The following is a 22671-nucleotide window of genomic DNA, read 5'->3' as shown; positions in this document are numbered from 1 at the left end:
TAATCACATGCTGTGTACCGTTGCTATACGAATGGTTCGTTTCGCACCTGCCAAAGTCTAGCACTTTCTGGAACATGAGGGATGGCCTTTACTGGTCACAGAAAATCATGTCCCTCACTCATTCGGACATTGATTGGTGTAGTCCTGACAACGACGAAACCAAGATCATCTTCAGTTGTGGAAGTTATCCCAACGTACCACTTATTGGAACTAAGGGAGGAATCAGCTACAATCCAGCTTTAGCCCATCGTCAATACGGCTATCCCATGAAAAATATACCAAGTAGTATTCAATTGGAGGGTCTGTTCTTCAAGAACATCGACGATCATGGTAACATGCTGAAGAAGGAAATTGTTCAAGCCTGGCGTCTTGTTCACAGCAAAGGGAGAAGATTGTTAGGAAAACATCTTTTCATCTCCCTGGATCCTTACCTTCAATGGGTACGCGTCATGGCATTCAAGCTCAGGATGCCATATCAGCGTCAAGAACATATTCCCCTAAGGGAACCAATATTCCTTTTCTCCATCGATGTTGAAAAACTGCAAGCGGCATTAAACAAGGTATGTCAAGAAAGGAATGCTTGGAGAAACAAGTATCGAATCGTCAACACGGAAAATGTTGAGATTCAAAACATCCTAAGAAGGAAGGATAAGTTACTTGAAGTACTCAATCGACAGGTGACACAAACGTCACTTTCTCATCATATCCCTCATGCTTCCTGGATCATCGATCAACTCACGTCAGAGAATGCTCAGCTCAAGAAACAGAAGAAGATGTTAGAACGTGAAGTCGGCTCTTCGTCAAAGATTTAGAGTCCTTTCTCTCTGTTTCTCTGTATTTCCCTTTTCAAAGTGTATAAAAAACGGCGTTTTTGCTTAATTAATAAAAAGTTTGATGTCTCATAACGTAATTATGGTGTTTCCTTGAAAAATATTAACTTAAATACACATCATGCATCGCTTTAGTCGTACGCAATGACACGAGAATTGTCGCGGATCTAATCGTCACTTTCCTTTCTCCAGAAAGAGAGGAGAAGAAGGAGGTGAACAAAGACATTCAAGCTGACTCATTCATACAATACTCGTTCAAGTCGCAAGAAAAGAATGGACGACTTAGAGCAAGAGAATGGAGAACTCAGAGAAGAGGTTACTACTCTCAAAGATGCTATTGAAAGGCTCAATAGTATGGTAAAAGCCCTGGTGGTTGCACAGAATCGACCAACGCCAGAAGAACCACAAAGGACTGTGGTTTCCGAGATCGTTTCTACTCCTATTCCTCAGTATACCATGCCGCCCAACCGACCTTGGGGCATGCCGTATAATTTTATTCCAGACGGGTACATACCCCCAGTTTCTGAAGTTCCAAGAGCTACAACGGAGATGCATCCACCGGAGGGTTACAGACCTTTGGAAATTGAAGTTCCAAGAGCAACAACAACGGGTTATGCACAACAGAATGTTGAGATTCCGAGATCCGCTGTCATGGCTTCTCCATAACCCATTATGCATACTTTTCCTCCACCGGGCGGACAAGTATATCATCACACTCCCAGTGAGGACGCTGGCGTGTATGAAAGATTGGACGAGTTCTAGGAACAGTTTCTGCAAATGCAGAAGGAAAGACTCTCTGAGGACAAGATCTATTTGGAAAAAATGTTGCAGACCTCTGTCTGGTTCCAAATGTTAAGATTCCTCACAAATTCAAAGTACCGGAATTCGAGAAGTACAAAGGGAATTCATGCCCACAAAGTCACCTCGTAATGTACGCTTGAAGGATGTCAACTCAGACTGATAATCAACAATTGCTCATTCATTACTTTCAAGACAACCTGACTAGTGCTGCACTCAAATGGTACATGAACTTGGACAATTTAGAGATTCGTACTTTTCGAGACCTCGGAGAGGCCTTCGTCAAACAGTATAAGTACAATCTGGATATGGCTCCCGACAGAGATCAACTCCGGGCCATGACTCAAAAGGATAGAGAAAGCTTCAAGGAATACACTCAGAGATGGCGTGAAGTTGCTGCTCAAATCTGTCCACCACTTGAAGAGAAAGAAATGACAAAATTCTATCTCAAGACTTTGAGTCCATTTTACTACGGACGAATGGTTTCCAGAACCCCAAGTGACTTTACTGAGATGGTAAACATGGGCGTACGTTTAGAAGAAGCAGTTCGAGAAGGATGCTTGAACAAAGAACCAGAATCTTCTATTGGTCCAAGGAAGTATGGAAGTTCATTCCAGAAGAAAAAGGATCAAGAGGTCAGCAATGTCTTGCACAAGGCTAGAAAGAAGTTTCCACCTCAAATTGCTACAATAACCCCGGTTGTTAACTCAGCGCCAGCTTATCAACCTCAGGGTTCTCAACAACCATTTCAACAAAGGTTGCAGCAACCTCAGCAACAGGTTCGACCTCCAAATTACAACAGTCGGGCACAAAGGTATCCTCCCTTTGACCCCGTACCAATCCGGTATGCAGAATTGTTTCTGACACTACTGGCGAAAGGACTCATCCAGACAAGGAGTCCTCCAAATCCAGCATACAAATCATCACCTTGGTTCAAGGCTGACTAATCTTGTCCCTACCATCAAGGGGCACCAGGTCACAGCATTGAGAACTGCTTCAGTTTCAAGGCCGACGTTCAAAGATTAGTAAAGAGCGGAATGTTATCCTTCAGAGATACTAATCCTAACGTCCAAGCAAATCCCTTGCCGCAGCATAAAGAAGCTTCAGTGAATTTGATAGATCAACACCCCAACTTCATTCAAATCTGCGACATCCGTCAGATAGGGGAAAATCTCGGCAAAATGCACGCTAGACGAGCTGGGTACAACCATGTACCACCTCACAACTACTTTACATGTGAAATTTGTCCAATGAATAATCAAGGATGTGTTGTATTTCAAGCTGCATTACAAGAACAGATGGACTTAGGATGGATTCAACACATCCGAGTCAAGACTGAGTACGACGTCAACATGGTTCAAGGATGTCCAGGAGAATACAAGATCTACAAAGTTGAAGATCTCGAAGGATCGGTAGTCAGGTTCCATAAGACTTTAAATGGACTTGCCTACTTTGGAACGAATTTCCATCCTTACAGTAGATGCAGAATCTGTCGAAGAAATTCACGAGGATGTTTGCGCGTTCGCAACGACATTCAGAAACTGATGGATGATAATACCATTGCAGTTCTTGCCAAAAGAGAAGATAATGAATTCTTTACCGTATCTCCTCAAATTAATCAAGTTGAACCAATGCAAGTTAAGTATGGCAGCAGGAAGACAGCAATTGCTCCGTTAGTCATCTACTTACCAGGTCCTGTACCGTATGAGTCCAGCAAGGCTATAGCATACAAGTACAATGCTACATTCATTGAAAATGGTAAGGAAATACCATTATCATCTATTGTCAACATTGCTGATGTTAGTCGAGTCACCAGAAGTGGATGAGTCTTCAACAGAACAACAGAAAATATGGAGAAACCTTCGGAAGAAGCACCACATAAGCAAGACGATCATCCGACCAATGTTGTTCAAGCGAAAGAAAATGATGAGATCTTGAAGTTAATCCAGAGGAGTGAGTACAACATTGTAGACCAGTTGCTACATACTGCGTCTAGGATATCTGTTCTCTCCCTACTATTGAGTTTTGAAGCTCATAGGGAAGCTCTACAGAAAGTTTTGGAACAAGCTTTCGTAGAACCTAGTATCACCCTGGGGCAATTCAACAACATCGTTGCCAACATCTCCGAAGGGACTAACCTGAGTTTCTGTGACGAAGATCTTCCTGAAGAAGGAGTGGACCATAAAATTCCACTTCACATCTCGGTTAGCTACATGAATGCCGTACTCACAGGAGTCCTAATAGACAACGGATCCTCTCTCAACGTCATGCCTAAATCAACACTATCAAGATTATCCTTCAAGGACTACCCGCTAAGGACAGTCACGTCATCGTCAAAGAATTTGATGGATCGAGAAAGTCAGTTTTTGGAGAAGTAGATCATCCCATAACTATTGGACCTCAGACGTTCAAAATCACTTTCCAAGTTATGGATATCCCGACACAATAAAGTTGTTTGCTAGGTCGCACATGGATTCACGAGGCTGGGGCAATTACTTCAACACTTCATCAGAAAATGAAGTTCATTAGAAATGACAAATTGGTAACCGTATGTGGAGAACGAGCTTTGATCGTCAGCAACCTGTCGTCATTCTCCGACATAGAACCAAAAGAAGTCGTTGGAACTAAATTTCAGGCACTTTCCTTGGATAAGGAAAAGGGAAAGGAGAAAGCAGCATCTATTTCTTCTTACAAAGATGCAATCCAAGTTGCAAAGGATGGCACTACTAGTGGTTGGGGGAATATTGATATTCCTACCAACAACAAGAACAGAACAGGAGTTGGATTCTTTCCAACAACATCAAAGGCTATTCCAGGAATTGAAGTAGTTCTTCCAAATCAAGAAACTTTCTGCAGCGGAGGTTTTGTTCAACCTGTTCAGCAAACAGTCAATACCATCGGTACAGAAAAATCCGATGAGAATTTTGAAGTGGAATGTATGTCCTACCTTCTCGAAGCAAGATACATCTCCTTATCAGAGTCTGATTCACCTTGCTGTTATCCAACTAAAGGATCTAAAAGTAAGACTCCACCAAGCAGTGACGACGTTACTAACAGCTTCACCACCAGAAGTCATGGTTCATCAGAAGAAGTTCCTCCTATCCCCGAAGAAACTTGGGATACATTACGAGAACCAAGCGGAAAATTCGACTACATGGTGAAATACTCCGCTCCTGAAAGTTCAAAAATCTCTCTTGAAGACATTGTTCCGACTGGATGGAACATTGACTATGAGTACCTTACTCAGCCAAAAGAGATATACAAACATTGCTATTCATCATCATCAACTGGTGAAGTCATCATTGAGGATTATATCCCCAAGTCACCCACAGATGCTACAGATTTAGAGTTCACATACCTAGTCAATGCCATCTTGGGAGAAGAGCAAGATCAAAATACAAAAGAGGATGATCTCGAAAGTGTCTCCGACAACGAGTCTCTCCATTCAGAAGATTGGAAGTTTCCTCAAAAGAAAAACCGACATACTCCACTTGGAAATGGGTATGCTCACACCGCTCAGTCCGCTGAAGTAGAAGAAGATCGTCTGAGTATTGCAAAGACAGTGGTTGGTAAATCAAGACCTACCACAGGCCAACTTAAGCCTAAGGTGCCAGATTACCTAGTGCACAATGGGGTTCGCCACTATTGGACGGCTGTTGAAGTTTCAACTGTTGTTCGCACTCCTAAGTAGGAACTTTCACTGTTATTTTGTCCTCTCACCATAGCCCAGGGTGAAGAGATGTTTCATAGGGCTTTGCATTTTACTATTTCTTATGAAAATGTCCCTCTTTGCTTCGCTCAAAGCAATAGAGTTTTGTTTTATAGGGTCTTTGTTTCAAGAAGTGACTGTCGATAAATAAAAATGTCATTTTGTTCCTTCGTTAGTTTTTCCCTTTTCTTTTTTCGGAAATTGGTAATCCTAAAAAACACCCTAAAACATCAAAATATTCCATTAACTGCATACACCGAGTCTTCCCTCGTTGTCTAAATAAAACTTATCACACATATGCGGATTAATCATAAAACACCCCGTTGAAACGTGCGACCGTATGACTTCTCCGAGCTTTGGGTTTCCTGTATTCGAGGCAGAGGAAGAAGAATACGAAGAAATATCAAAGGAAATTTCACGATTACTTCGACAAAGGGAAGAGGCCATTCATCCATACAATGAGCCTCTGGAGATTATTAACCTTGGTTCCGATGGAAACAGAAGAGAGGTTAAGATTGGAGCTTCGCTCAGTTCAGAGATCAGAGAGAGTTTGATACAGCTGCTCAGAGAATTCTCAGATGTCTTCGCTTGGTCCTATCAAGATATGCCAGGCTTGGATACTAGTATAGTGGAGCATCATTTACCATTGAAGCCAGAATGCCCTCCGGTCAAGCAAAAATTGAAAAAGAACTCATCCGGAGATGGCCATGAAAATCAAAGAGGAAGTTCAAAAGCAAATCAATGCTGGTTTCCTCGTCACTTCATAATACCCTCAGTGGTTAGCTAACATTCTTCCCGTTCCTAAGAAAGACGGAAAGGTCCACATGTGCGTCGATTACAGAGATTTAAACAAAGCTAGCCCTAAGGATGACTTTCCTTTACCACATATTGACATGTTGCTAGACAATACAGCAAAATCCAAAGTTTTCTCATTCATGGATGGATTTTCGGGATATAACCAAATCAAGATGGCACCTGAAGACATGGAGAAAACAGCTTTCATCACCCCCTGGGGAACATTCTGCTACCGCGTTATGCCTTTTGGACTAAAGAACGTAAGGGCAACTTATCAAAGAGCCATGACTACACTTTTCCACGACATGATGCATAAAGAAGTGGAAGTTTATGTGGATGACATGATTGCCAAATCAAAAAATGAAGAAGATCACATACAGAATCTGAAAAAGTTATTTCAACACTTACGGAAGTTTCAGCTTCGCCTGAATCCCAACAAGTGTACCTTTGGTGTCTACTCAGGAAAACTCATTGGTTTCATCGTCAGCAAACGAGGAATTGAAGTAGATCCAGACAAAGTCAAGGCAATTCAAGAAATGCCTTCACCCAGAACCGAGAAACAAGTTAGAGGATTTCTTGGACGTCTGAATTACATCTCGAGATTCATATATCTCATGACTGCAACTTGTGCTCCAATTTTCAAACTTCTTCGGAAAAATCAAAGTTGCGTCTGGACAGACGATTGTCAGAAAGCGTTCGACAGCATTAAGGAATATCTGCTCGAACCACCCATCTTATCTCCTCCAGTGGAAGGAAGACCTTTGAAAATGTACTTAACCGTCTTAGAAGATTCCATGGGTTGTGTCCTTGGACAGCAAGACGAGACAAGAAGAAAAGAGCATGCCATCTACTACCTGAGCAAGAAATTCACGGACTGTGAATCCCGCTACTCCATGCTCGATAAAACCTGTTGTGCTTTGGCCTGGGCTGCCAAGCGTCTCCGCCAGTACATGATTCGACATACTACTTGTTTGATCTCCCATATGGATCCGATCAAGTACATCTTTGAAAAGCCTGCCTTAACTGGGAGAATTTCCCGTTGGCAGATGCTGTTATCAGAATATGACATTGCGTATCACACACAGAAATCCGTGAAAGGGAGTATCCTAGCTGAGCACCTGGCTCACCATCCACTCAATGGTCATGAGTCAACCAGTTTTGACTTTCCGGACGAGGACGTCATGTACCTCAAGATGAAAGATTACGACGAGCCACTACCAGACGAAGGACCTGAGATAGGATCCCAGTGGGGCTTGATCTTGGACGGAGCCATCAATGCTTATGGACGAGGAATTGGGGCAATCATTGTTACCCCTCGAGGTACCCATATTCCATTTACCGCCAGATTAACTTTCAAGTGCACAAACAATGAGGCCGAATATGAAGCTTGCATAATGGGTCTCGAAGAAGCTGTGGATCTAAGAATCAAACACTTGGATGTATACGGAGATTCTGCTCTAGTCATCAATCAAATCAAAGGAGAATGGGAAACACGCCAACCTGGGCTAATCCCTTACAAAGACTACGCGAGAAGATTGTTACCATTCTTCGACAGGGTAGATTTTCATCACATTCCTCGTGAAGAAAATAACTTGGCTGATGCATTAGCCACACTCTCTTCCATGACTAGGATAAATCATTGGAATGACATTCCTCAGATCGATGTTATGCGCCTGAATAGGCCCGCTCACGTCTTCACAGCAGAAGCGATCATCGATGACAAACCGTGGTATCACGACATCAAAAACTTTCTTCAAAGGCAAGAGTACCCTCTTTGGACATCAAAGAAAGATAGAAAAACTTTGAGGAAGTTAGCTGGAAGATTCTTCCTGAATGAAGATGTTCTATACAAGAGAAATTTCGACATGGTCCTGCTCAGATGCGTTGACAAGAAAGAAGCAGAAACACTCATGAGAGAAATACATGAAGGTTCCTTTGGTACTCATACCAATGGACACACCATGACAAGGAAAATACTGAGAGCAGGATATTATTTGCTGACAATGGAGTCAGATTGCTACCAGTATGCAAAGAGGTGTCACAAATGTCAGATCTATGCCGATAGAATTCACGTGCCACCATCTCTTCTCAACATACTCTCTTCCCCTTGGCCTTTCTCCATGTGGGGAACCGACATGATCGGAATGATCGAGCTAAAAGCGTCCAACGGACATCGCTTCATCTTGGTAGCCATAGATTATTTCACCAAGTGGGTCGAAGCAGCTTCATATGCAAACGTCACAAGACAAGTTATCGTCGGATTTATAAAGAATCACATCATCTGTCGCTACGACATTCCTAGCAAGATAATGATGAAGGAACTTTGTGAAGAATTCAAGATTGAACATCACAACTCATCTCCTTACAGACCAAAGATGAATGGAGATGTAGAAGCAGCTAACAAAAACATCAAGAAAATCATTCAGAAAATGGTCGTCACTTACAAAGATTGCCATGAAATGCTCCCGTTTTCTCTCCATGGTTACCGTACGTCTGTACGTACTTAAACTAGAGCAACTCCTTTCTCCCTTGTGTATGGCATGGAGGCAGTCCTCCCCGTAGAGGTTAAGATCCCGTCAATGAGAGTCTTGATGGAGGCAAAATTAACAGAAACCGAGTGGTGTCAAAACAGATTCGATGAGTTAAACTTAATCGAAGAAAAGCGCATGACAGCTTTATGCCACGGACAGCTATATCAACAAAGAATGAAGAAAGCTTTCGACAAAAAGGTTCGACCTCGCACAATCAAGGAAGGCAACCTTGTACTAAAAAAGATTCAATCTTTTCTCACAGATTCCAGGGGCAAATGGACTCCCAATTATGACGACCCATACGTGGTCAAAAGAGCTTTCTCAGGAGGAGCCTTAATACTCACGACTATGGATGGAGAAGAATTCACCCGTCCTGTGAACGTCGACGCAGTCAAGAAATACTTCGCCTAAATAAACAAAAGAACAGCTCGCTAAGTTGAAAACTTGCAAAGAGCGACTTAGGCAAAAAAGAGCGTCTCGGTGAATCGAAAACCCGAAAGGGCGATTTAGGCAAAAGTTAGAGACATAAAAAAATATATACAATCAATCCCAGTAGACTTAAAACCCGAAAGGGGTAGTCTACGCAAAAGTTAGGGACATATGGCAAGTAACTGTGTTCAGGACAAACTTGATCATCCAGAAAATCCATAGCTGAGTATTCATCATCAGTAGGTCATTTTCTACGAAGCACGAATACAGAACAACTCGGATTGGAAGGGAAAGATAATGGTCGTCACGTTTCATCGTAGCCCTTTTCCCAAAAATTACCAATTTCCAACTTTGTAAATACTCCATGGAATCAAGCATTTGGCTGATTACCATTCCATAAATAATAATTTGAGCTTTGTGCCTTTTCTTTGCAATTGAGTCTTATTCAGTTTCTTAAAATGCGTTTTTTAGGTTTGATAGTCATTTTCTTGAAACAAATGTTTTCATAAATAAAATGAATTTACTTGCAAAATAAAGGTGAAATTTTCTTTCTAAGGTTTACAAACAATAGGAAGAATGCAAATAGTTGCTCCGAAAATGGTTGAGACTCCGGGAACAAATTTCCCCATGAGGTCGCTTTGCGGACATCTCCCGATAACGGATCTTCACTTCATGTCATGTCACTCACTTCAGACGGCGGACAACCAGTAACCACGTATCCCCAATGGAGGGCAAAATTACAAGAAGAAGACATCTTCTGATCAACAAAATTCAAAGTCGTATCATAGGATTTCACATCCGCGACAATTCTATTCACATTCAATTTACATTTTATAATCTTCATAACATTCATACATTCTTTACGGATCATAAATGCATAGTTATCATAGTCTAGTAAGGCTATGATCTTGTTATTGCTCGAGTCACTTGAACATCTATTCAAGTTTCCCCTACGGGTCGCGAGAGAACTTTCTTCTTCATGATGATGGTTCATACACGAGGATCCCCCAGCAAGTCAGCAATTGGTAATCTCCCTCAAAGAGATAATTTGTTCACTGCTGTTGATTGTTCCCAAACAAGGTCGACAAATGGTAATCTTCCTCATGAGGATAGTTTGTCCACTTTTGGAATTCCCCAACTGGGATTCTCTGACCAGTCGATAGTTGGGAGTCTTCTCTAGAAGATAGTTTGACCGCTTTCGAATTTCCCAGTAAAGTCAGCAAATGGCAGTCCCTTTCAGCAGGAGACAGCGAATGGCAGTCTTCTTCACGAAGACAGTTCGTTTCAGGTTTCTTTATTAAAGATGAGTGAATGGCAGTCTCTTTCAGCAGAATACAGTTCACTCACTTTTTCCAGCGAAGTTAACGAATGGCAGCCTTCTTTACGAAGACAGTTCGTTTCGCTTAAAGATTCCTCAGCAAAGTCGAGCGAATGGCAGTCTCTTTCAGCAGAAGACAGTTTGCTCACTTTTTTTTCCTAAGCAGAGTCAACGAATGGCAGCCTTCTTCACGAAGACAGTTCGTTTTATTTAGGAATTCCTCAGCAAAGTTGACAAATGACAGTCTCTTTCAGCAGAAGACAGTTTGTTCACTTTTCAGCTCCTCAGCAAGGTCAACAAATGGCAGTCTCTTTCAACTGAAGACAGTTTGTTCCCCTAGCAATCGACAAATGGCAGTCCTTCTCAAGAAAGACAGTTTGTCTGTTTAAGGACCCAGGAAATAGGCAAATGGCAGTTCATTTACAAGGAACAGTTTGTCTAATTACAGATGTTTCATCCCCATCAAAGTTGATAAATGGCAGTTTTCCCCCAAGAAAACAGTTTGTTAACTCCCCAGCAAAGTCAGTGAATAGCAGCCTTCATCAAGAAGATAGTTCAGATTCCTCAGAATAAATCGATGAATGGTAGTTTTCGTCCCGAAGACAGTTCATCCGCTTTCAAGAAAAGTCATTAGCTCCTCAAAAGGACGCATGGTCATATGATTTTCTTTGAAGATATTACATTAAAGAAAATAATGAGGAAGTTTCTTGTCATCCATCAAATGGCATCTCTCCGACAGACATCGGCGAGAAGTTTGATGAGGGAACTCACTGTTGGAAATTTTCTCTTTATCTGAGATATTATCCAAAATTACAGATAAGACCAGTTTCCCAGTCGAAACATCTGAAACGAAGGGAGGAGTTCGACTCCCTATCCCCCAGTGAGTGCGACAACGGGATCAAGTCATGCAAGGAATTTACTATCACTGCAACATCTGAAGAACGCCCAAAATTCGGGCATTCTTTGGTATTTAAGCCTCTTTCATTCAGGAAAGATCAAGATGTCAATCTTTCTCCATCCAAATGAAAGAAACTTAAATAGGGGCATCTGTCATACCCTAATTTTGAACCCCCCTGAGATGTCACATCTCCATACTTTTCATCAAATTCAAAACAGATACTCAGAGCAGTCACTTATTCATCTGGTACTTAATCGAGGATGTTCAAGGACAAAAGAGCTCAGGCAAAGGATCAATCAATAAAAGTATTAGTCTATAATACAATCATAGGACTCAAAAAGCTTCATCCTATTCACCTATGATTGATTAGACACCAGTCATCAAGACTCAGGATTTCTCAGGTCACCAGACTAGGGTTTTGAGTCTATCAAGAACTAAAATCAGGGATCATATTTGGGAAACCCTAAAAAGCTTTAGGGAATCAATAAAAGAGCTCAATCATCTTGAAATGATCCATATAACAATATCCCTTGGGCATTGTACTTCAATTCAAGATCCACAGTCATCAATTTCATCTGGTCGACAATTAGGGTTTTTGACATAATTCACCTGGACAGTTGACTTTTAATCAATACATGGATCAAAAACTCAAAACATGACTCAAGAACTTCTATTACCTCAATATAATTCATTCATATCATCCATTTGAGGAGGAGAGCTTGATTCAACACAAAAGTCCAAGATTTCACTTCATTTGGAAAAAGTCAACTGTACAAGATCACCTTTGACTTTTAGGGTTTTTGGTCAAACCATGACTTTTGAGGATCAATATCATCAATATATGATTATTAAAGTCATTTGGTCAAAGAAATTCAAGAAAACTCATCAAGGATCAAAAAGTCAACAAAAGTCAGGAATTAGGGTTTTTAAGGGCATTGTGGGAACTCAAAATTTCACCTACACAACCCAAAAAACTTCCAACATGAAAGTTGTAGATCTTGAAAAATAAAACAACATCTTAAAATGCAACTTTTTTCAAGAAATCAATCATTTAAGAGATTTGGGATTTGAAAGTTGGCCTCATGAAGTAAAATTATAGGTCATGCACAATTTGAAACTTTGCAATTTTGTGCACATGGCTTCACTAATTGATGCTACATGACCCATAATATATCAGTAGAGATACCATACATCCATTTCCACCATAGCATTAGAATTAGAGAATATTCCCAAAACAAGAACATGTGATTATGTAATGATTACATTTGGGAAAATTTATGGCCAAGTGGTGAATCATCAAAGGCATTTCTTCCCAACCAATTAGAACTCTCCTCTGCATCAGAAATGTTCCCCAAGATCACAAGAGATCAATGGATAGGGAGCTAGCCCGAGTTTGCCATCATTACATTTGCAAGATTCCTTGAATTTCTTCATGGCCAAGAAACCAAAACTACCTCACTAAGCAAGCTCACTCTCTTCAATTTGTACAGAGATCTTTGCCTATAAATACAAGTGCCCTCCTCAGTATAAGACACACCAAAGCAACCACAATTCTTGCTTTCTCCTTCTTCCTTTCACACTTAGGATTTTCAAAGGTTCTTTGGCAAGAAGACTCGGATTCTTCAAACCAGAGCTCTTCCTTTGAAACTAAGTGTTCTAATCTTTCAAGGAGGTCCATTGGAAGTGATCCAAACACCTGGAACACTTCTGTAAGTGCAAGAACATCATCTTCACTTTCAATTTGGAGCAAAGTCAGTTGGAGGTCTGTACCACAATTCAGGAGGTGTCAAGCAAGTCCAAGCATCCAAACAGTTTCCTTAGGGTGTGGTGAAGCTATCCAGATGGTCGCAGCTCATCTGTAACTACAGATTCACCAACCTCCATGTTCACTTGAAGTTCAAATTGAAGGGATCAGGTTGAACGATTCTGAGGTATTCAAGTCACAATAAGCATTCAGTTAGCATCACTGAGTCCCTAGGAAGCTTTTAAGATCATTCATACAAGCCCAGGTGTTCTTTATCATCCTCACGAACTCCACTTTCAGAGGTATTTTTCCAAACTCCAACACTCTAATTTAAGCACTCTTTCCAATATATCTCGATACCAGTTTGTTCATCATCATCATCAGAGGATTAAAAACCCTCTATCATCATTCATTTATTCATCTTGTTCGTCATTTAATTTTAAAATTAGGGTTTATGTGTTCTTTGTGTTCATGCTGAAATTTGTTAGTTACACTTAGAATAAATAAATTCCGAGCTCATAATCATGTTCCTCGTCCAAAAACGAGCAAGATTGATGTTTACATCATACCATTTGGTTGAGAAACCAGATAGTTAGAAATTCAAATTTTTTCGAGCGCAAGGAAGAACACGACCATGGTGCGCGCGGAATTTGAATCTCTTGGGGTATTTCAAAATATAATGAATCACGTGCGTATGTATGACAAGCTGAGCGCGTAGCTCAGTTGGTCAAGTTTTGTGATGTGATCATAAGGGCGTGTGTTCGAACCTTGCTAGGGCCAAAATCCAATTTTTTACCACTTTTCTTCTCTAATTTCTTCACAACTTCAACCATTTATTTAACCTATCAAACTAATTCATTTTAACTTCATTTTTCACACACTTGTCAATTAATATACATAATTTATGATCAAAAAATCACAAAAAATATTATTTATTTCATGTTTTTTTATTAGGTTTAAAATGGTGTATTTTTAGTATTTCTTAATACTTCAAATATATGTTTTCATTTGTTTTTTTTTTTAAAAAAACCTAATTATTATGTGAATGGTTTTGTGATAAAACCCTAGTCATTTAGGTCTTAATTAGGTATAGCTTTTATCTTTACTTTATTTAAGTTGACTTTTGTCAAAATTCAAAACTGTTTTCAAACGTCAATTAAACAGACGATCAAGGTTCTCAGACAACAGAACCTTGCATCATTTCATTTCTCTCCAACTGTTTCTCATAAACAGTAAATAATCTTTGGGCCTCTAATAGAGTGTAAGTCCCAACACCTTTTTTTTCTTTTCATAGTTTGTTTTCAAAAAACTGTATTTACAAAATCTTCTTTCTGTTTTCAAAACATTCTTCTGGTATTTGAAGGGCATTATTCCCGGTGAAAATCTTTAGATACCTATGTGACCTATGTCCATCTTCACTTCTTCTGTTTTCAAAAACCTTTAACTGTTTATAATAAATATTCAACTGTTATCAATAAACACAAAACTGCTGGCGAGGCTTTGTATATACTTCTTCAAAGGCCTCCACTCCATCCAGGTTAGGCTTTATAGCTTTCAATTTACAGTCTTTATTTAACTTACTGTCAAACATAAACTGTTTATATATTGTTTAGAACTACGTCTGAGTGTAAACCTTAGGACAGTTAAACTATATATATATATATATATATATATATATATATATATATATATATATATATATATATATATATATATATATATATATATATATATATATATATATATATATATATATATATTATAGGAATATGGCCTAGGATTGAGAATGTCTTCCCGGTGAAGGCTCTTTCCTAATTAGAGATCTTTAGTTCAAACCCTCAAGATGAATTATTCCCGGTGAAACATCTTAAAAAAAAGCCTTAGAACCCAAAAATAGGAAACATCCACCCAAGAGGAATTATTCCCGGTGAAACCTCTTACCCCTTTTCTTAGAGCCAAAAATAAGTTCAAAACCACATAGATTTCTCTTGTGCTATAAAAAGGACCCTTGAAGACCTGTTCCTATGTTTATAAGAAACCCACAGGCTTCTTAAAAGCATATTCCCAGCTTCCTCTTGAGCTTGTATACAAGGATCCATCAGGTTTCTTATAAACATAGGAACAGGTCTTTAGTCACCTCTTAGCCTATCCTGGTGAGTTTCTTCCACTCTTCAAAATAGACTTTTAAACAAGCCAAGATTGCCTCAATCTCAGTATTGAGCACACCTTTTAGAATGAGAGACATGGACAGTCTCTGTCACCCTTATCTTCATTAATTTTCCTTAGAAGAGTCTAGGTTCCCTATATGTCTATCCTCAGTCAGTGTCAGCCTCAATCTTGGACTTTAAACAAGAAGTCTCAATTAGATAATCCTTCTGTCATTACTCACAAAACCCCTGGAAAGGGTCAGCTTCCATTAATTCTTTCATTTTTTTTATAAAATTCCCTGGAAAGGGTTAGCTTCCAAAAATTGAGCTTTCAAAAGACAAATTCTCCAGCAGAATAAAACCCCTGGAAAGGGTCAGCCTCCATTCATTCTTTCAAAAGACAATCTCACCAGTCTCAGTCAATAAAAGACATATTCTTCAATAAAGAGTCAGCCACAATTATGGGCTTTGTACAGAATACCAAATAAAATCCATCAAATAAATGCTCTCCAGCTAGAGTCAGCCTCAATTCTGGGCTTTGTATAGAACACAAAGACTTCTTAGTTCAAGTCAATTCCCAGTAGAGTTATCTCCCAACATCAATAAAATAATAAATCAATCAAAAGCCTCAAGCTTGGGCCTCATGCAAGCTAGCTAAAGGTCAAATCTTTTATACAGTAGATAGACATAGCTTATCTCTATAGAGAGATATTTCTCCTATCTCACCACATTCAAACAAACAAACATTTCAATTTCAATTTCATTTCAATTTCAATTTCAATCATTCTCCCATTTAGGACTTTGAAAGACATGCTCTGAGGAAAACAAACACAGACTTGTACACTTTCCCTAATTTGGATGAGAACCATTCTTTCATTCAAGAGACACACAACTGGCATACTTGCAAACAAACGAGTAAGGTCCCTCTCTTTAATGAAATGAAATCAGCTTTTCTGTCACTCTTTTAAAATGTTTGTGGTGGAATAGTAGAAATACCTCTCTGTAAAGATGATTTCATGTTTCTTTACTGTAAACAGAGATTTAATTCAAGCTTCAACCTTGAGCTTTAAGCAAGGCACCAAAAAATATTAATTTCCCTAATTAGTTCTCCGAACTTCAAAAAGCTCTGACTTCCATTAGGGATATGTAGGCATGAGGTTCACAAGGAATCTCAGCGAGCTAATAAAAACCAAAAATAGTCTGTCTGTCTGTCTTTTTCAAATCAATTCAATTCCTTCTCCTAACACAAAGGAGAAATTTTCCCAATCAGTCAGCAACAAACACAAACACATAGACACAGAGAAGGTTCTCGTAGAGTACTACGGATATGTAGGGTGCTTAAACTCTTCCCTATGTATAACTGACCCCCCGGACTCCAGAATTTCTAGTCTAGGTGAATCCCCACACTTAGCAAACTCCTAGGGTTTATTTGAGATCTTTTTCCCCTTTCCTACTCGTAGGATAATTAAAAAGTTCGTGTGATATCGTAGGAAGAACTGAAACAAAATTCATCCCGCCCCGGGCGCATTCTCCTTCCAAATTCCGCGTGAAGGGTCTAGCGTGCCGTCCTCCCAAGTGAAACGGGGAGGTAAAAAAACGACACCACACGGTCCATCTTCTTTGACTAAGTGATGTTGCTTAGAAAAAGGTAAGTAACCTCCCTTCGTTTCGGATTTCCAATCGCGAAACTGGTCTCAGTTGTCATTTTAGACGATATCTCAGATAAAGAGAAAATCTCCAAAGGTCTGATTCTTCATTAAACTTCTCACCAGTGTCTATTGGGAGAGATGTCATTTGATGGTGGATTAAAAAATTATCATACTTCCCTTCAAATATGATGTCTTTGAAGGAATACCATATGATTGTGTGTCCTTTTGAGGAGCTAATTCCTATGTTTGAAAGTGGACGAACTGTCTTCGGGAAGGAAACTGCCATTCATCGGTTTATGCTGGGGAGTTAATGAACTATTTTCCAGGAAAACTGCCATTCGTCAACTCTGATGGGGATAAATGCCATGGAAGTAGACAAACTATTTCTTGAAAAGAAACTGCTATTCATCGACTCCTTGGGGATTAGTAACAGACATACTGTCTCTCTTGGGAAGGACTACCATTTTTCGACCGCCCGGGGAATGAAATATGAACAAACTGTCTTCTTGAGGAAGACTGCCATTTGTCGACCCGCCGGGGGATAAAATATGAACAAACTGTCTTCTTGAGGAAGATTGCCATTTGTCAACCCTAGCTGAGGAATCCCGAAGTGAACAAACTACCTTCTTAAAGAAGACTGCCATTTGTCAACTCGTTAAGGAAATCTTAGAAGTGAACAAACTATCTTCTTGAAGAAGACTGCCATTCGTCAACTCTCTGGGGAAATCCAAAAGTGAACAAACTATCTTCTTGAGGAAGATTGTCATTTGTTGACCTGCTGGAGAATCCAAAAGTGAACAAACTATCTTCTTGAGGAAGACTGCCATTTGTCAACCCGCTGGGGATTACCAAAAGTGAACAAACTATCTTCTTGAAGAAGACTGCCATTTGTCAACCCGCTGGGGATGTATCAAAGGTGAACAAACTATCTTCTTGAGAAAGATTGCCATTTGTCAACTCTCGTTGGGCAATCCCGGAATGAACAAACTATCTTTTTGAAGAAGACTTCCATTTGTCGACTTGCAGGGGAAACTTAAGAGTGAACAAACTATCTTCTTGAAGAAGACTGCCATCTGTCTACTCTAGTAGTGGATTCTTGATTAAAAGGTAAATGAACTGTCTTCGGTGGAAAATTTCCGTTCATTCACTCTGAGGGGAATTACTGGGTGTACAAACTGTCTTCGTGGAAAGCTGTTGTTCGTTGGCTCCATGGGGAGTTTTCTGGTAGATGAACTGTTTTCGTAGAAAACTGCCGTTCTTTGATTCTGTCGGAGTATTTGCTTGGGGAAGTGGATGAACTGTCTTCGTAGAAGGCTTCCATTCATTAAATTAGCATGAGATTCATTGGCGAAATAATCCGTGAATACCACAATACTGTTGTGAGTAACACTTATCCTCTCAATTGGCGACGCGTGGATTATGAGATCAAACAAACTTCTCGACCGAGATTGCCATTTGTTTGATGTACACGAACTCTCCGGGGAGGCGTGTAAGAATGACGTTGATCAGCTTGTAAGTGGTCATATGACTCAGCTGAGGAGATCTGTTGATTGCTGATCATGATGAAACTATCGTCTTAGTTGATGACTTTTGACTTGGATATGCCATGTTGAACTGGCTGAAATTGTATAGCTGAAAACAAATTGTCTTGACTTGGACTGCCGTTTGTTTGCTTTAAATGAATTCCATGACAATTCCGTCGGGGACTTGTGAGGAAAGAAATGTGGCAGATATGAGATATGTCTCTTGAATTGTCGCTTAGATCTGGCTAGGGATCTTTGTTGAAAATTGCTGATAGTAGTAAGTTGTTGTAATTTTGATGAAGATTCTCTGACAAGGGTGACGCTTGTCTATTAATGGGAGAATCTCTCGCTCGGGAAATTCCCAAATTAAGGTCTATGTGACTTAGGCAATAGTATGATCAAAGCCTAACTAGACTATGCTGACCGTGTATACATATGGTATGATGCGTGACGCATGCATGAGTGTTATGATAATTATGAAATGTAAAGTGAATGTGAATAGAATTGTCGCGGATGTGAAATCCTGTGATACGACTTGAGTTTTTGTTGACCAGAAGATGTCTTCTTCTTGAAAAGTGTAGCTTGCACTTCGTCGGGGATACCGGTTTGTCGGTTGTCCGCTGTTTGAAGTGAAGTGAAATGATTTGAAGTGAACATCCGTCATCGGGAGATGTTCGCAAAGCGACCTCGTGGGGAAATTTTATTCACGGAGTCCCGATCGTTTTCGGAGCAATTGTTGGCATTCTTCCTATTGCTTGTAAACCTTAGAAAGAAGTTTCACCTTTATTTTGCAAGTAAATTCATTTTATTTTGAAAACATTTGTTTCAAGAAAATGACTGTCAGACTTAAAAATGCAATTTTAAGAAACTGAATAAGACTCGATTGCAAATAAAAGGCACAAGGATCAAATTGTTATTTATATGGAATGGTAATCAGCCTAATGAGTGATTCCATGGAGTATTTACAAAGTTGGAAATTGGTAATTTTCAGGAAAAGAACTACGTTGAAGCGTGACGACCGTTATCTTTCCCTTCCACTCTGAGTTGCACTGTATTCGTGCTTCGTAGAAGATGACCTACTGATGATGAATACTCCGCTATGTATTTTCTGGATGATCAAGTTTGTCCTGAACACAGTTACTTGCCATATATCCCTAACTTTTGTGTAGATTACCCCTTTCGGGTTTTAAATCTACCGGGATTGATTTATTATTTTTATGTCTCTAACTTTTGCCTGAATCGCCCTTTAGGGTTTTCGATTCACCAAGACGCTCTTTTTGCCTAAGTCGCTCTTTGCGAGTTTTCAACTTAGCGAGCTGTTCATTTGATTATTTAGGCAAAGTATTTATTGACTGCGTTGATGTTTACAGGACGGGTGAATTCTTCTCCATCCATAGTCGTGAGTATTAAGGCACCTCCCGAGAAAGCTCTCTTGACCACGTATGGGCCGTCATAATTGGGAGTCCATTTTCCCCTAGAATCTGTGAGAAAAGATTGAATCTTTTTTAGCACAAGTTTGCCTTCTTTGATTGTGCGAGGTCGGACCTTTTTGTCGAAAGCTTTCTTCATTCTTTGTTGATATAGATGTCCGTGGCATAAAGCTATCATGCGCTTTTCTTCGATTAAGTTCAACTCATCGAATCTGTTTTGACACCACTCGGCTTCTGTTAATTTTGCCTCCATCAAGACTCTCATTGACGGGATATTAACCTCTATGGGGAGGACTGCCTCCATGCCATATACAAGGGAGAAAGGAGTTGCTCCAGTTAAAGTACGTACAGACGTACGGTAACCATGGAGAGCAAACGGGAGCATTTCATGGCAATCATTGTAAGTGACGACCATTTTCTGAATGATTTTCTTGATGTTTTTGTTAGCTGCTTCTACATCTCCATTCATCTTTGGTCTGTAAGGAGATGAGTTGTGATGTTCAATCTTGAATTCTTCACAAAGTTCCTTCATCATTTTGTTGTTCAAATTTGACCCATTGTCAGTGATTATCTTGCTACGAATGCCAGAGAGACAGATGATATGATTCTTTATAAATCTGACGACAACTTGTCTTGTGATGTTTGCATATGAAGCTGCTTCGACCCACTTGGTGAAATAGTCTATGTCTACCAAGATGAAGTGATGTCCGTTGGATGCTTTTGGCTCAATTATTCCGATCATGTCGATTCCCCACATGGAGAAAGGCCAAGGGGAAGAGAGTATGTTGAGAATAGATGGTGGCACGTGAATTCTATCGGCGTAGATTTGACATTTGTGACACCACTTTGCATACTGGTAGCAATCTGACTCCATTGTTAGCAAATAATATCCTGCTCTCAGTATTTTCCTTGTCATGGTGTATATGTTGGTGTGAGTACCAAAGGAACCTTCATGTATTTCTCTCATGAGTGTTTCTGCTTCGCTTTTGTCAACACATCTGAGCAGAACCATGTCGAAATTTCTCTTGTACAAAACATCTTCATTCAGGAAGAATCTGCCAGCTAAGTTTCTCAAGGTTTTTCTATTTTTCTTTGATGCCCCAAGAGGGTACTCTTGCCTTTGAAGAAAGTTTTTGATGTTGTGATACCACGATTTGTCGTCGATGATTGCTTCTGCTGTGAAAACATGAGTGGGCCTATCCAGGCGCCTGACATTGATTTGAGGAATGTCATTCCAATGATTTATCCTAATCATGGAAGAGAGTGTGGCTAATGCATCAGCCAAATTGTTTTCTTCACGAGGAATATGATGAAAATCTACCCTGTCAAAGAATGGTAACAATCTTCTCGCGTAGTCTTTGAAAGGGATTAGCCCAGGTTGGCGTGTTTCACATTCTCCTTTGATTTGATTGATGACCAAAGCAGAATCTCCGTACACATCCAAGTGTTTGATTCTTAGATCCACGGGTTCTTCGAGACCCGTGATGCAAACTTCATATTCGGCCTCATTGTTTGTGCATTTGAAAGTTAATCTGGAGGTGAATGGAATATGGGTTCCATGAGGTGTAACTATGATTTCCCCAATTCCTCATCCATAAGCATTAATGGGTCTGTCAAAGATTAAGCCCCACTGGGATCCTATCTCAGGTCCTTCATCTGGTAGTGCCTCGTCATAATCTTTCATCTTGAGGTACATGACGTCCTCATCTGGAAAATCAAATTTGATTGATTCATGATCATTGAATGGCTGGTGAGCCAAGTGCTCAGCAAGGATGCTCCCTTTCACGGCTTTCTAAGCGTGATACTCAATGTCGTATTCTGATAACAGCATCTGCCAACGGGAAATTCAAGGCAGGATTTTCAAAGATGTACTTGATTGGATCCATCTTGGAGATCAACCAAGTAGTATGTCGAATCATGTATTGGCGGAGACGCTTGGCAGCCCAGGCCAAAGCACAACATGTTTTCTCGAGCATGGAGTAGCTGGATTCACAGTCAGTGAATTTCTTGCTCAGGTAGTAGATGGCATGCTCTTTTCTTTTTGTCTCGTCTTGCTATCTAAGGACACAACCCATGGAATCTTCTAAGACGTTACAAGTTGCACAAGTTGTAGTCATGAGATGTATGAATCTCGAGATATAATTCAGACGTCCAAGAAATCCTCTAACTTGTTTCTCGGTTCAGAGTGAAGGCATTTTTTGAATTGCCTTGACTTTGTCTGGATCTACTTCAATTCCTCGTTTGCTGACGATGAAACCAAGGAGTTTTCCTGAGTAGACACCAAAAGTACACTTGTTGGGGTTCAGGCGAAACTGAAACTTCCGTAAGCGTTGAAATAGCTTTGACAGATTCTGTATATGATCTTCCTCATTTTCTGATCTGGAAATCATGTCTGTCATACCCCAAAATTCGCCCGATCAAGTCTGCGTCTGTTAATCCATCAAGGTTCAAAATTAAGAGTCATGGGGTTTGACATTTCTATTGTCAAACCCACTCTCTTATAAAATAGGTTGAGTTAAAACAAGGGCATAATTAACAGGTGTTTAGGACCCAAACGTTGGGTCCAATTATTATAAGGGTTTTATCATTTTTGGGGGTATTTTGGGTTTTACTAATATTTGTCTTGATTATTAGTATTTTTTATCGACTAACTATTAGTATTTAGCATTATTAATTTTTTATTAACATTAGGATTAGTATTAGGCTTTAATTAATTAGGTTTATTATTTTTAATTAAGTTTTATTAATTATATATTATTCGTATTAGTATTTATATTACTATTTAGGGTTAATATCTATTGATTAGTATTATTATTAATTTTAATAGGATTATTATTGTTATTAGTTTCAATTATTGTTTAATTATTTGA

The 22671-nt window shown here is 39.7% G+C and overlaps 1 protein-coding gene across 1 annotated transcript in view; it reads left to right on the top strand.

Moving 5' to 3' along the window:
• Positions 1-18267: 18267 nt before the first annotated feature.
• Positions 18268-22671, top strand: part of LOC131649152 (uncharacterized) — a gene marked incomplete at its 3' end in the record, with an annotated part of 39772 nt that continues 35368 nt past the window's right edge. Inside the window, exon 1 of the mRNA XM_058918899.1 lies at positions 18268-18360. Within this exon, the coding sequence (XP_058774882.1) occupies positions 18268-18360 (93 nt within the window). The remainder of the gene's footprint in view (positions 18361-22671) is intronic.

Source organism: Vicia villosa, linkage group LG2 (assembly GCF_029867415.1).
Source record: "Vicia villosa cultivar HV-30 ecotype Madison, WI linkage group LG2, Vvil1.0, whole genome shotgun sequence".
Classification (NCBI taxonomy): domain Eukaryota; kingdom Viridiplantae; phylum Streptophyta; class Magnoliopsida; order Fabales; family Fabaceae; genus Vicia; species Vicia villosa.
The sequence above is the reverse complement of the archived record's forward strand: the minus strand, read 5'-3'. Positions and strand labels throughout refer to the sequence as shown.